The sequence below is a fragment of the Bicyclus anynana genome, chromosome 11 (assembly GCF_947172395.1).
Source record: "Bicyclus anynana chromosome 11, ilBicAnyn1.1, whole genome shotgun sequence".
In the NCBI taxonomy this organism is placed as follows: domain Eukaryota; kingdom Metazoa; phylum Arthropoda; class Insecta; order Lepidoptera; family Nymphalidae; genus Bicyclus; species Bicyclus anynana.
Genome location: NC_069093.1, coordinates 13,090 through 29,208, shown reverse-complemented (window position 1 = coordinate 29,208; position 16,119 = coordinate 13,090). Strand labels below are relative to the sequence as shown.

The 16,119-nt window shown below is 35.0% G+C and overlaps 1 protein-coding gene across 1 annotated transcript; it reads left to right on the top strand.

The window, feature by feature from the left end:
- Positions 1-872: 872 nt before the first annotated feature.
- Positions 873-15,849, top strand: LOC128198480 (uncharacterized). The gene is made up of 4 exons (XM_052884156.1): positions 873-1,310; positions 12,777-12,980; positions 13,051-13,262; positions 13,960-15,849. Exons 2-4 carry the CDS (start codon positions 12,778-12,780, stop codon positions 14,124-14,126), a joined length of 582 nt encoding a protein of 193 aa, XP_052740116.1. The 5' UTR covers positions 873-1,310; position 12,777; the 3' UTR covers positions 14,127-15,849.
- Positions 15,850-16,119: the final 270 nt, after the last annotated feature.

Below are 16,119 nucleotides of genomic sequence, written 5' to 3'. Positions count from 1 at the left end.
TTTTATATTTCATAAGTATTGCGAAAATTATAGAAATTATAAAAAACGAGAGATTCTTCATTATATTATTGTGATAAATTAACAATTAAGAAACCATAATATTGGTTTTTGGAATTTTGAAATTATGAATCTACAGAGTTTATTGCAAAGGGTAGATATGTAACGTATAGCCAAATTGAGATTAATTATTATCAAACCATATTCTCAATAAGATTGGTTAGGCCAATAGTTCACCACGCTGGCCCAATGCGGATTGGCAAACTTCTCACACGCAGAGAATTAGGAAATAGTCTGGTATGCAGGTTTCCTCATTCAATGTTTTAGACGCGTGATATTTAATTTCTTAAAATGCATACAACAAAAAGTTAGAGGTGCATGTTCCGGACCAGATTCGAACGCACACCCGCCGGAATCGGAGGCAAAGATCATATCCACTGGGCTATCACGGCTCTGTCGACTATAAATTGAGATTATCAAAACAAATACCTATGTACTAGTTTTGTTTAATTTTTAGTTGTAGATAGTAGTTTAATATCACAATAATTTTAGGACAACTTTATAATACCTATTTAAATTCATAAAATTCGAACCTGCGACATTTTCGTCTATAGGTGCTCTCTACTCTATCATAATCCTGTAGCTGTGGATAGCGTAGATAGAGGATCCTGCGTAGCCCGCAGGTACTGTGTGGACTGTGGTGTTCGCTAACGCAACAGTTCGTCGGCAGATGTTTCTTTCGTGCTAATTATAGAGTGCGGAGCAGGGGCGTAGCCTGCGTAACGCGTGGCCAGCGTTAGCTCCTGTATCTTTAATTCGTTGGGGGTTGTAGTGTAGTATCAAAGAAAGGGCAAAAAATGCTCACAAAATAAACAAAAATGCTTTCTTAAAATGAATACGACAATTAACCTATGTAGGATGTTCCCAACTTTTGGGCGCACACTTAACCCAGGTAAAAAAGAGATCGCTTTTTTTGTCTTATCATTTCTGAAGTGAATCTCTTGCTGAATGCTGTTTAGGTATGTTTTTTTATCGTGATTTTGTGGATTACATTTTACTAATGTTTACTTACACGTAAGGGGTCCCTGCAGTCCGACGGCCCCGTATCATTGGCACGGCTGTACGGCGGTAGCTGCGCCCCTGGTGCGGAGGACGTGCTGTGCGGAGGCGGCGGCGGAAGCGGCGCCGATAGCGGCGTGTGTCGCCGCTCCACACTCGGCAGCATCTAGCGCAGTGCTCCTGTAGCTGTGCCGGTGCAGTGTCGCGTCGGTCGCGTGTCTAGTCTCGCCCTCGCAGACGAGTGTCTACCTCAGGTGTGTACGATGTAGAGAATTAATGAAACACTTGTTAAATCATAATATTTACCTATTTAATCGTATTGTGCTCTCGGAGCTTCTTATGGCCAGCTCGCAGTCGTTATAAATGGTGAAAGTTTGTCAGCCCGCGGGCCGGCGGGCCCGTCAGCCGCGGTGGTTAATAAGTGAATAGGTAATATTTGGGAGGAATGGCTAACAGAAGTTCAATCGTCTAATTGTAAAGCGAAATATTTCTGCGGGATAATAATGAAATGGGAAACGATGAAAAACCTTTTAAACAGACTTATTCGCATGCGCTGCCTTAACCATTGTGTAAAATTGAAATTAATGTATAGAGACTTTATGTATCTTTAAAAGTTCTACAAAAAAGTCCGCGACGCCATATATCTATCTTCTATATATTAGCAGATATAGTACCTTTTGTGTTTTAAAAATTATTAATTTTATATATTTAGGTTGACGTCATTATTTATATTACTAAACTTTAATCCTTATCAAAATAAATTATTTAATAATCACAAGGATATTATGGAGATAAGATTTGCCCTTTACAGTATGTTAATTACTTAAATAGTTTCGGAGATAATACAAAATTTCTAAAAGACGCAGTAATTCCGCTATATGACGCCCGGCGCTTTCATTTACGTAGTTCCCGTTCCCGTGTGAATATGGGGATCAAACATAGCCTATGACACTCGCAAATAACGTAGCTTTCTATTGGTAAAACAATTTTCCAAATCGGTCCAGTAGATCCAGAGATTACCTCCTACAACCACACGAACTTTACCTCTTTATACTATTAGCATAGAAGTCTCTATTTCTCTTGGTCATACCACCACTCTCGAAGGACTGGACCGATTTTGCTAAGGGTAGGAGTAAGATAGAGAAGTTACAGGGTAGGGTAGGGTATGGGTAGGGAAGCGTAGGGGTAGTGTAGGGGTAGGGTAGGTTTAGGGCCGGGTTTAGGGTAGTGGTAGGGTAGAGGTAGGGTAGTGGTAGGGTAGAGGTACGGGTAGGATAGGGAAGTGGTAGGGTAGGGGTAGGATAGGCGTGAGATAGAGGTACGCGTGAGATAGAGGTACGGGTAGGATAGGGGTAGGAAAGGGATAGGGTACGGGGAGGGTAGGGGTAGGATGGGGGTAGGGGTAGGATGGGGGTAGGGTGTAGGTAAGGTAGGGGTAGGGTAGGGGTAGGTTTGGGGTAGGGTAGGGGTAGGGTGGGGGTAGGGGTAGGGTAGGGTAGGGGTAGTCGTAAAGTTGACATCGAAATTTACGCGGACGAAGTCGCGGGCGTCCGCTAGTTTTATATATTAGATTAGTATCTATATTAAGTCGGGTTTGTTACAATAATAACACAAGAACGGCTGGACCGATTTGGCTGACAATTGGTGGAGAGGTACCTTAGAACCAGGAGGACATAGAAAAGGGTACTTACTTAGGGTAGGGGTAGGCTTGAGTAGCTTGGCTTAAATTTTCAAATCGGAAGTAGTGGTACCCTCAGAGATCAGGGCAAATAGGTAAAAAATTGATCAATTACATAATTTACACAATTTTTCTTTCAACCGTCTGTCACTAAGCGCTATGATAGAAATTTCTGTTCAAAATTCCTCTTTGAGAGTGAATGATCTGGGGCACTATTTTTTACCTATACAGAACAGGACATCACTATGACAATAAATATGGTATCATTATTTTCAAAGTGACATTAGCATCTGTCAGAAAATTCGCACGATTATTGATTATACTATACCTCAGTGTTGCCAGAAGGTTACTTTTGTAACCTTTTAGGTGATTTTTTGACTGCATTAGTAACTTTTAGGTTACATTAATAAAAAGGTTACTTTTACATGATATTTCGGAATTTTTAGAATTAACTTACAATTTCGTATATCTTAAACAGAACGGTCGTTAAATAAAGAAATGCGGAGAAATGATCAAGAACTCATCGATGTTTCTGTGTCAATCTCACTATAAATGAAGACGTTACAATTGACGTCGCGAAATAAGCAAGTTGCAGTCACATTGAATTTCTTAAAAAAAACAAGAATGAATTTAAGAAATTAACGTCAATTGTTTTTTAAATTCTTGCTCTTTAATTGTATTTTTCTTATCCCATGAGGAAAATGCAAACAATCAGGGCCTTACTTAAGATGATTCTATTTACGAGTAAAATCTCCTTCGGCTTATAGTAATTTAGTTCTTGGCTAACAGACAGATATTAAAAAAAAAAAAAAATTACTTTAGCCCCTAGAGGCTGAAATGGCGATTTAGCCATGCTGTGGAACGCAAAAAGCAAGAGTAGTTAGTGAAAAGCTTACTTTTTACACAAAAAGGTTACTTTCTTAAATATTTTGGGTAACTTCTCACAAGACCCAACCGGCAACACTGCTATACCTACATGTAAGAGCATTCGATTTTTGGCGGGAATCGAGAAGCGCGCTTTTAAAATTGAAAATTTTAATTTAAAAATTTTTCAGTAATATACGTGTGAAATAAAGTGTACAAATGTAAATTAAATCAGGCAAAATGCCGTCAGACAGTGATGGTGATGCCCACGAAAGGCTAGACAGAAAAAAACGTAAAGTGCATAAGTCTGGTGAGGACGAGAGTTTAAAATATAAACCCTATATAAAGGCAGGTTATAGCAGAGCGTACACGGATAATAGCACTAACGCGGAATTCCCAGTGTTTGTGGAAAGCAGTGAGGCGGAAATTAAATTGGGGAACAAAAACCCATTAGTTGTGTCCAAATACTTTAAACAAGTAAAAGGTATCTATGAGAGCAGGCGCATTAATGCTAACAAAATAATGTTAGTATTCAAACAAGCAACAGCAGCCAATGATTTTCTCAAACATGAATGCCTAACGGTTTACAATCTTCGTGCCTTCATCCCGGCATCTTCTGTGGAGAGGGTGGGGGTTGTCAGGTTTATTCCTAAAGAGTCCAGTAACCATGAACTATTTAATAAACTTTCTTCAGAGTGTGAGATTATTGGTGTAAGACGATTCATGAAAAAGGTTGTAGACGATGTTGTTCCTTTGTCAACTATTAGTGTAATTTTTGCAGGAACAACTTTACCACAATATATATATAATGATAATTATTTCACATAAATGTGATAGTAGTAATAAAAGCTTGATTGTGTTTCTATAAATAAAATATAATTGTTGTTTACAATATTTTACATTAAATTATTAAATTAAATACTAAACTAAAACTTACCTATAAATAAAATATAAAAACAACATTCAACGCTATTATTTACATTTAGTTTATATTTTAATAAAAATTTTAATATTTTGCTGTTAAGTCAATAATAATATATCGAATATTTCAAATGTGACAATGTCATGAAAAAAAAAAGTAAATTACCAAAAAGAAATAATATTAAAGAGGTTTTCTTTTTACATCTCCCCCCCTTAAAAAAGAACTTTATCTAAATAATGTTCTCTAATTTATAATTGTTCTCTCATTAAGAACAGGATACAGTTTTGTGATATGATAAAAGTTTGATTCCGCTTTTTTGTGGCCGGTATCAACTTCATAGATTGAATTGGAAATCCTTTGTACAATTTTGAACGGTCCAATTCTTAATTCATCGGTTTTCTTTCTATTTAAACGATTTCCGTTGTCTACATATACTCTATCTCCTATTTTCAATCTATATTCTTGCCTATTCTGGTCGAATATTTTTTTATTATAATTGTGAGATTTTAGTGTGTTTTCCAGAGCTAGTTTTCTGTCTCTTTCTAGATCGTCTTTAGTGTATCTTGATTTCAGTTCATTTGGCAAAATATTCACATTTTCTCCTTGTAAAAGGTATTTTGGAGCAAATTTCGTAACAGTGTGTTCTGTTTCATTATATTTTTCTACACATTTTTGCGCAATTGTACTCCATGCTGTTTTATTCTGATTTTCATTAATCTTACACCTTATTTTATTGACTAATGTTTGATTTAGCCTTTCATTAAGTCCATTTGAAAAAGGTGTATCCACAGCAGTGAAAATCATTTTTATATTTTCCTGGTTCAGAAATTCTTTGAATTCCTTGGAATTGATACCAGGGTACTGGTCTGTTAGTACCATATCTACTTTGTAAGTTTCTGTAACATTTTTCATTAGTTTAATAAAATCTGTGGAGCTTTGTGTCTTTGATGTAGAAATATAAGCATATCTTGTGAAATGATCAACTAAAAGATGTAAGTATTTTTTTGTTGATCGTGATCCTCCAAAACCGCCAATGGTATCAATTGATACAATGTGAAAAGGTTGTGTTGCAGGACCTAAATGAGACATTAAACCATATTTTGATTTCTTCCTTGATTTGTTTTTAATACAAGTTTCACATTCATCACACATTTCTTTAATGTTTTTGATGAAATTTTTTGCTGTATAAAATGGTGTTAATTTATTTATCATCTGGGTCCTCCCAATGTGACAATAACTAACGTGAACATCTTTTATAAGATTTATGCTCATCTCTTCTGATAATATAATCTTTTCCCGTCTTTTATTCTTTTTGTAGTAAATTCCATTTCTCTTAATAAGTTTTTGTTTTTGTAGGTCTTGATTTCTATATTGGTCATTCTTTATATCTTGTAGACTTATTAAATTTACAACTTTTAAACAATCATCTCTGTTTTCGTGTGGTTCTAAAACTGGGTTTCTGCTTAAGCAGTCGGCTTCCTGGTTGGATTTTCCTGGGTTATATTTTATCTTGAAATTATATTGAGATAAATAATACATCAAATCTCCTAGTTCCTCATCAGTCCTTGATTTAATGTTCATGTTTTCTAATGGTTTATGATCTGAATATACAATAAATTCTTTTCCCATAAGCCAGTGTTGCCAATATTTTATAGATTCTTTTATTGCTAGGCACTCTAGATATATAGCTTTCTTCTTTTTTTGAGTTTCAGTTAACTTTTTTGAGAAATAAGCAACTGGTCTTATATCCTCATTTTTATCTTTTTGTTTCAAAACCGCTCCTACACCCTTTATACTAGCGTCTGTATAAATGTATATTGGTAGTTCTGGGTCAAAAATATTTAGAACTGGTTTTGAACATAATAATGTTTTTATTTTATCAAATGCTTCTTGACATTCTGCAGTCCATATGAATTTCACATCTTTTCTTAATAAATTGTGTAATGGATCTAAAATAATTGCACTGTGTGGTATGAATTTATGATGAAAATTAACTTTTCCTAAGAATTGGCGTATATTTTTTTTTGTTTTAGGAAGTGGAAAGTTTTTTACAGCAGACAAATAATCTTTCAAAGGCCTTACTGAATTATTTTCTATTATGTGACCCAAATATTTTGCGTATTTTTCCGCAAAAGTACATTTTGAAAATTTCAGTTTTAAGCCTTCCTTTAGTATTGCCTCAAGTAACTTAGATATATGTAATATATGTTCTCCAAAAGTTTTAGAAAAAATTAAAATGTCATCTATAAAGTTTACTGCAAAACCGGAAAGTTCGTATTTTCTTATAATATTTCCCAATATTCTTTGAAAAATGGCTGACGCAGTCTTTAATCCAAACGGAAGACACGTCCATTGAAAGTGTCCTTCTTGTGTAACAAAGCCAGTTTTGTACCTGTCTTCTATTTTCAAAGGAATTGACCAAAAGGCTGAATTTATGTCAAAAGTAGAAAAATATTCGCAATTCACAGCTTTGATCATTAAATCTTCAATCAACGGAAATGGTTGTGATTGGGGAATAACAATTTTGTTCAATTCTCTAAAATCTATACATAGCCTTGTTCTCTTACCGTCTTCTTTTTTATATGCTAAAGTAACTGGGGCAGCAAATGGGCTATAAGATTCCTCAATTAAATTATTTTTTAATAGTTTTGATATCTGGCTTTCTATTTCTATTCTGTCTTCAGCTGTACATCTGTAAGGACGTTTGCAACAATATTTATCTACACTTAAATCAATATGTGCTTCATAATCCCGTACAGTACCGATATCATATTTATCCTTAGCAAACACTTGTTTATATTTTTCTACCAACTTATCGATTTCTGATTGTTGGGATAAATCAAGATGATTAACCAATATTTCAAAATTTGCCGTGTCAATATGCTCATTGAAATTCACTTCGTATTTATTTATGTCTTCATTTTCTTTTGGATCATTAAATTGTACGATTTTTAGTTGTTCATTTTGCATCAACTTAAAGTTTTTAATACAATCTAGTCCAATCAAAAAGTCATAATTAAAATTTTCATTATCTATTACAAAGATATCCATAACTCTTTCTTCAAGCATTTTTTCTAACAATTTTTCTAGTACTTCATGTGAACTACTAGGTATAATTTCAGAATAGTTTTGAATTTCTTCGAGATAAAAATCATAAAATTGTACATTTTGCTCCGCATCCAAATAAATATCTTTTATTTCCTTAGTTAAGGTTATCCAGACTTTTCTCGTTTGGTATCTTTTATTGAAGGATTTTTTTACCTTAACAAAGTTTGGAGTATTATAAATGGTTTGGTGGAGATTTACCGGCTGATATTCCTCTGGTATACTGAAAGTTTTACCATCAGGTGTGGCAATCGAAGTTACACATATTGCGTTTGATTTTCCATCACTTGTTGGTTTTACTTCAAAATCAAACCTCAGTTTCTCCATTTTTCGTAAAATAGTTAATAAATGTTGTTTTATAATGATAATTATTTCACATAAATGTGATAGTAGTAATAAAAGCTTGATTGTGTTTCTATAAATAAAATATAATTGTTATTTACAATATTTTACATTAAATTATTAAATTAAATACTAAACTAAAACTTACCTATAAATAAAATATAAAAACAACATTCAACGCTATTATTTACATTTAGTTTATATTTTAATAAAAATTTTAATATTTTGCTGTTAAGTCAATAATAATATATCGAATATTTCAAATGTGACAATGTCATGAAAAAAAAAAGGAAATTACCAAAAAGAAATAATATTAAAGAGGTTTTCTTTTTACATATATATTTAGACAATTGGCGTTATAAGGTCTATACATATATTCCTCCACTAATGCAATGTTTTAAGTGTATGAGATTTAATCACTATGGGAAAATATGCAAAAATATACAGGTCTGTTCACGCTGTGCTGGTGAACACCACTACAAAGCATGCACGGCTGATACATTGAAGTGCAGTAATTGTGGTGGAGCTCACTTAGCCATATCCAAAACTTGCCCGATAAAGGCAGCGAGATTAGAAAAAAATAAACAATCTTATGCTAAGGTAATTGAAATTAATAGTGTTAATTTTCCTACTCTCCCGAAGCCTCAACAAATACAGCAAAAATTCCACCAATCTAAACTAGACACACAAGAAAATTTAGATATTTCTTATTCAGATATCATTAATAATAAAAAAATATTATCCGCAATAATTAATACATTAGTTACTATAGGAAACTCAAATGACATAAAAAGCACAAGTAAAATTAAAGAAGCATTTTTGAAACATTTGAATAAAGTTTAATGGCTTCAAAGCTCATTATTGCTCAACATAACATTCAGAGTATTAATAATAAAAAAACCCTTAGTAAAAACATTTTTAACACAGGAAAATATTGATATTTTATTATTAAATGAAACTTGGCTTAAAAACTCTAGTAATCTTGTAAAAATCCCAGGCTATAACTTTGTTGGAAAAAATGCAAAGAATGAACATGGTGGTGTAGGTATTTTATTAAGAAATACATTTAAATATAAACTTTTGAAAACAAAATTTTATGAAGATGTTCAATCCATAGCAATTTCTTTAGGAACCAATGTTGGTGACTTATCAATACTTTGTGTTTATTGTCCACCTAAAAATAAAAATAAATGTAAAATCAATAGACTTAAAAGTATCATCAGTGATATGCCAAAGCCCTGTTTAGTAGCAGGAGACTTTAATGCACATCATATTTCTTTTGGTTGCCATAGTACAAATTCAAGGGGTAGAAGCCTATTTGATATTTTTGATGAACAGGATCTGTGCATATTAAATTCTGGTAGGTCTACTACACTTCAGAGACCATATGCAAATAGTTCTGCTATTGACATAACTGGAGTGAGCCCAGTGCTCGCTCCGTTATGTGAATGGACAGTAGGTGTAGACACTTTGGGTAGTTACCACTATCCCACATTCACAAAAATTAACTTAATTCCATCTAAATATTCTGTCAATGATAAAGTAGAGAAATTTTTATATAATAAAGCAGATTGGGATAAATATTTTAAGAAATCCAAGGAGTATTTTGAGTATATGACATTTAATGAACTAGATCCTTTACAGTCATATAACAAATTTTGTGAAAATTTGAACATTTTAAAAAAAGAATGTATTCCGCTTGTTAAATTTGAGGGTCCAAGAACTATTAAAGCTCCCGCTCCTTGGTGGGATGAAAATTGTGCTGTAGCAGTTAAAAATTCCAAAGAGGCTTTATAATTATATAGGCGAGTAGGGTTAATGGTAAATTATATAAATTATAAAAAAATAGATGCACTTAAAAAAATAATCATTAAAAAAGCAAAGAAAGATAGTTGGAATAAACTTTGTTCATCATTTAATAGATACACTCCTATAACTTATATATGGAATTATATGAAAAGATTTAAACGAATAAATAACCAACCGAAACTTAAAAATGATGTATGGATTCCAAATTTCATCTCAAAACTTAAACAGAATAATAATAACACAAACTTAATCAACTCTGTTTTTGAATACAACAATGACAATGAAAATTCCATGTGGCTACTAAATCCATTCACCTATGCAGAATTCAATATAGCACTTCAATCAAGAAAGGAATCTGCACCAGGATTAGACGACATTCCTTATATAATGTTTAAAAAGTTACATAAAGCAGGTCAAATAGCTTTACTTAATATTTTTAACAAGTTATGGCTTTCTCAATGTATTCCAGAGAGTTGGAAGATTCAATGTATAATACCAATTTTGAAACAAGATAAACCTGAAGACGATTGCAATTCTTACAGACCTATATCGCTGACTTCTTGCATAGGAAAATTGTTTGAAGTAATGCTTAAACTAAGATTGGACTACTTTGTAGAAACTAATAATTTATTACCAGGTTTTCAATATGGTTTCCGTAGAGGTAAAAGCGCATCAGAGAGTATAACTTCATTTATATATGATATGAAGAATTGTCAATTGTCTAAATCCACAGCAGTATGTATATTTTTGGATATAGAGGGGGCTTATGATAATGTGGACTTAAACCAGCTCATCAATTGTCTTCATGAAATCGGTATCCCTGGAAAAATGTTAAAATGGCTTTCAAATTTTTTTAATAATAGACACTTTTATGTTAAGTACAATAATATACTCCATGGGATAAACCAAACTAGTAAAGGTCTTATGCAAGGTTCAGCATTGTCACCAATTTTGTATAATTTATACACCTCACAAATTGAAAATTTTTTATTAGGAGATGTTAAAATTTTACAATTTGCGGATGACTTGTTAATGTATAGTGTAAATAGAAATATAGAAATAGCTAAAAATACTATTAATTCTGCACTGTTCCAGTTGCAGTCTTATTATAAAAATTTGTTAAAATTAAATATCAATACTTCCAAAAGTTCATGTATGATTTTTGGCAGCCCAGTGGGGAATAACATCAAATATAATGGTACAGATATTCCATTTGTAAATCAAAAGAAATTTTTGGGTGTAATTATCGATAATAAATTAAAATTTGACAGACATATTAATTATATTAGCAAAAATGCGTTAAAAGGCATTAATTTATTGAGATGTTTGACTGGAACGTTTTGGGGCTCTGATCCTAAAGTCCTATCTCTATTATATAAAAGTATGGTCAGAAGTCACTTTGATTATAGTTTCCTTGCATATATGCAAGCCAATTCCACATTATTAAAAAAACTTGATGTTATTCAAAACATTGGCTTGCGCATAATAAGTGGGGCTATGCGCTCCACACCTGTTAATTCAATGGAAGTAGAGACTTGTATTTCTCCTTTAATTGTAAGACGCATATATTTAGCTGAAAGATTTTGTTTGAAAGCTCTATCGTCGAGCTCCTCAATAGTGAACAAACTTTTGCTTCCAAATAGTTTACTAACTGTAACTAAATCTACAACTGAATCTTTACAAGCGACTGCAAATTCACTTTTGGCAGGTAAACAACCTACCATATCTATTATTATGACATATATGCATAATATTGCCACTAACATAAATGTTAGTAACGCCTGGCCCATGTACTCTTGCTCCTTTGAGAGCTTGATTATGAAAAATAAAATTCATTTGTTGAATATTACGTCAAACATAGACTTCCGGATGTTTATTGATAAAAATTGTAAATATTATTATAAGTTATATACAGATGGATCTAAAAATCAGCACTTTGTAAGTGCTGCTTTCTATGATCCACAAAACAAATTTAGTAAAGCGTTTAAGTTAAATTCTCGATGTAGTATTTTTACTGCGGAATCTTTTGCAATTTTAAAAGCAATTTCTTATATAAAAGAGGAAATTTTACATAGTGTAAATAATTGTATTATAGTAACAGATTCCAAAAGTGTTCTTTTAGCTATTAACAATTTCAATTTTAGTTATAAGTCTTCATACATTATTTTTCAAATTAAAAATGTATTACTAGACATAAGAAAAACTGGAATGAACGTAGAATTTGTCTGGGTACCCTCCCACAGAGGTATAGCGGGCAATGAACTGGTTGATTCTGTAGCAAGACAAGGATTGTTTAATGAAGATTGTTCAGACAATATCAAAACTCCATTTACAGACTTTTATCATGAAGTGAAGAAGAGACAGAAGTTGCTTTGGCATGAACTTTGGAAGGAAACTAGTAAAAGTAAAGGATGTTGGTACGCAGACATACAAAATGAAATACCGGTGCAGCCATGGTATAACAAAATGAGTTGGGATTCAAGAAAATTCATATCAATAATAAACCGACTAAGGTTTGGTCACTGTTTAGTGCCAAGCCATTTATTCAAATTAAAAATTTATAAAGATAACAAATGCATGTACTGTAAAAAAGATGACGCAGATATCAATCACATAATTTTCAAGTGTTCAGCTTTTGGTATACAAAGAATAATATTAGCAAGTTCGATAGAGTTAGTAAAGGAAGAAAACGAAATTAAGTGTGATCCCCGCCACATTAAGGAATTGTTGAGGAACCATTTATTTTATAAGCCTGTTTTAGATTTCATTAGTAACACAATAGAAAAATTGTAAAATACAGTAGTAAATTTATATTTAGACGACGACGACGATAATTTTAAGTGCTTTGTATTATTTTTAAGAAAAATTGTAATATTTTAAGCAGGGCTTATAAGGACTTGTATCCAAGGCCGTAAAATAAATTAAAAAAAAAAAAAAAAAATACATGTAAGAGGTCGACGATAGACATGCATCATGAGTGCACGAGACTTGTGTGCCCAGGATGTCGCTGGCGCGCGCGGGGCGGCGCCTGCTGCGCGGCGGGCGTGCGCGCTGGGCGCTGGCGCTGCTGGCGCTGGCGGCGCTGGCGGCGCTGCGGCTGCGGCGCGAGGCGGCCACGCGCGCCGCCTTCCCGCGCCACTCGCCGGCCGCGCTCGCGCACTTCCTCGCCGACTTCGCCAACCAGCCGCGGCTGCACGCGCACATGTACGTGGCACGCTGCGGGCGCGGCCGGCCGCCGCAGCTGCCCGCGAGTGACTGAGCCGTTTGTCGGCAGCGGCGCGTGGCGCGTGCAGCGGGAGTGGCGCGACGCGGCGTGCTGGCACTACGCCGTGCAGTACGAGTGCGGCGCGCGCTGCGCCGGCCGCGCGACGGTCGCGGCGTGCGACGGGGACGCGCGCACGCACGGCGCGTCGCGGCGCCACCGCGTGCGCCTCGCCCTCCGGCGCTGCTGGCGGCTGCCCGCGCTGGGCTGGCCGCTGCTGTGCGGTGAGACGTCACTTGCCCGTACTTACACTATTATACGGTTGCACTTTGTAATTTGTACTACATACAAATAAAATTGTTGTTTCTACATACAAATAAAATTCAAGTGTCCGTCTGTGATTTTTAAACACATAATTGTGTTTTATCAAGTGCTTATAGTTTTACACAACACCAAAAGAAAAACCAGTTTTTTATATAATTATATCTCTTTGTATGTCGGTCTTTCTGACTGTTGGGGCTAATCTTTACCTACTCTGACTAAGCTCTTTCTAATCGATTTTAATAGTAGGTAGGTACTTTTACTGGAGGATAGAGGTTATAGATCAAGATATTCGTAGGCTGCTTTTACCCTGGAAAAATCAATCGTTTCTGAAAAACTAAAGTTAGCGCACCAAGTCGCGGGCGTCCAGTGTCCACAAATTTATTAATGTAGATACATACTCGTAATATAATAATTATACTTATTACTAATATAATAACAGGAACCATCCCGCAACGGGGAAGGCGGGTCATGAGTGTGGTCTAGCCAGCTGTTGTAGCAGCTTGCGTGTAAGATTCTCTTCTAAATTGCGTTAAAATGGTGTCTTTAATTCTCTCACGTTGATTGGTGACTGCATTAGTTATACATTGGTAGGTGCATAGATGCACCTCGCTTACATGAGCGCCAGCTCACTGGCAACTGATATATTTGCTGTCACAGATCATTTGGAGACTGACAGCCTGATCACGCCGCTAGAGGGCGGCGGCGCGCAGTTGGAGGAGCAGGCGAGCGCGCGCTGCGGCGTGCTCGCGACTGTCGCGGGGCGCTGCGACGTACGCGCGCTGCGCCTGACGCACCACACTGCGCTGCGGGAGTTGCTCGGCTAACCGCTACAAAACTCATACAATTCATATATCTATTTCTAAGACTAAATAAGGAGTCTATAGCTATACATGAAGTGAATGAATTGCTGTCCAGTTTGGCTAAATCTATAATGACACGCTTGTGTCGATCTCGCTCACCGACCTCCAAGGGATGATGACAGTTTATTGAATTGTATTTATGTAAATTACGAGTAAGAGTAGATGGAAAATTAAGTTATTATTACCAAACGGAATAATTATAATGGAAGAATGAATTTTTCTGACGGGTTTAAATTTAAATAACGAGGGAAGCATTCTTTTTTGTAAATTAATTACGGTTTAACTTAAGTACGGTTTAACTCAAGTAAATTTTCGGAATATACTTTACCAGGTTCGAATCAACTGGGCTTTTTTGACCATTACCAGTTTATAATACTGATATTAAAAAATAAGCACTTCAATATGTTGTCATCTAAACATAGCCGCGATAGCCCAGTGGATATGATCTCTGCCTACGCTCCGGGCGTAGGTTCGAATCTCTACTCTCTCTCTAAATCGAATCAGGTGCGTGCACGTCCAACTTTTCGTTTATGTGTATTTTAAGAAATAAATATCACGTGTCTCAAAACGGTGAAAGAAAACATCATAAGGAAACCTGCATATCTGAGAATTTTCTTAATTTTCTACGTGTATGAAGTAGGTGAATAATTTAAATAGGGACATTAACCATATTATGTACACTTATATTGACAGTCGAGCGGTCAGTCGACAAGAGACTGGAGCTGCATAGCTCGCGACAGGAGCGGAGCCAGATGGTTGAGAAGGTGCCATAAGAGCAGTGCAAATGCGATGCGCATTAATTTTTCTCATGTTCCAATCCCAATTTAATTATTCAATCTCAGTGTTTTGTCAGCTTTCGACGTCCTATTGCATCGCGAATTGAGATTGTCAATGTACGAGTAGCCTCCGACCGTCGGTTTCAGACAAGGTTAGGCGAAAACACGGGTTTCGGTTTAGTTTCGGTTTCGGTTGAAATCCGACCAAAACTACAGCCAAACCGTACAGTAACTGTCTTTTTTCTAGTCTTAAATTCCTATGTAGACCTTGAACAACTGCGGCGGTCGCTACCAAACGTGCGAAAACTAGTTAATCGCTTGCAGATATACCAAATTGTAAGATATCTAAAGAAGAGTTTTTCTATTTAACTAACTTCTTTGTTTCGTCCGAAAAAATGAACTTGTTTGTTTTCAGCCGAAACACAGATTGAAGCTGTAATTCGGTTTCGGTTTCACTGACTTTGGTCCAACATTATCAATTTGTAATGTGGGATATTTAATTTAAGTAAAGCTGCAACTAGTTAAAATCCACGCATACAGTAAAAGTTAGAGTCACAGAGTGCAATGGCGACCGCTCAGGAATCAATTAAATAAGGTAATCGTATACAGCCGTATCTTTCTAAGGTTCCGAACAAAAACTGAATCCTCAAATAAGTGCAATCGCGTGTCTGTCCGTCACTGTCCAAGCGGCTTCTCCAAATGTACTGCCAATTGCCAGTAATAGAAATAAATAAATGACGATAACATATTTGTAAAAAAAATTGTAAATTCTATACGTACCTATGTTTCTTATGTAGAATTCTTTTTGTGTATTATGTTTATTTTATGGAGAGCTAATCACCGCTGTACAGCTATTTATACCTTTTTTCGTTTGTTTATGATCATATTAAATTTGGTCCAAATATAAAAAATGTCTTATTATTGCCCTTCCTTAAAACCTATAATAACTATGTGTCATTGATTTGACAGAAAAGTTATGAAATTCAAACTAGCGTATTCTGAGAGCGCGGTTATACGTTATTTTCAATGCTACACCATATTCAGACTCTTCGCTTGAGGTGAGGCCGAAATTTTTTTTGTACTAAGTCGAACGAAATACTTAAAAGTCGAAAATTATGAAATTCAAACTAGCGTATTCTGACAGCGCGGTTATACGTTATTTTCAATGCTATACTATATTC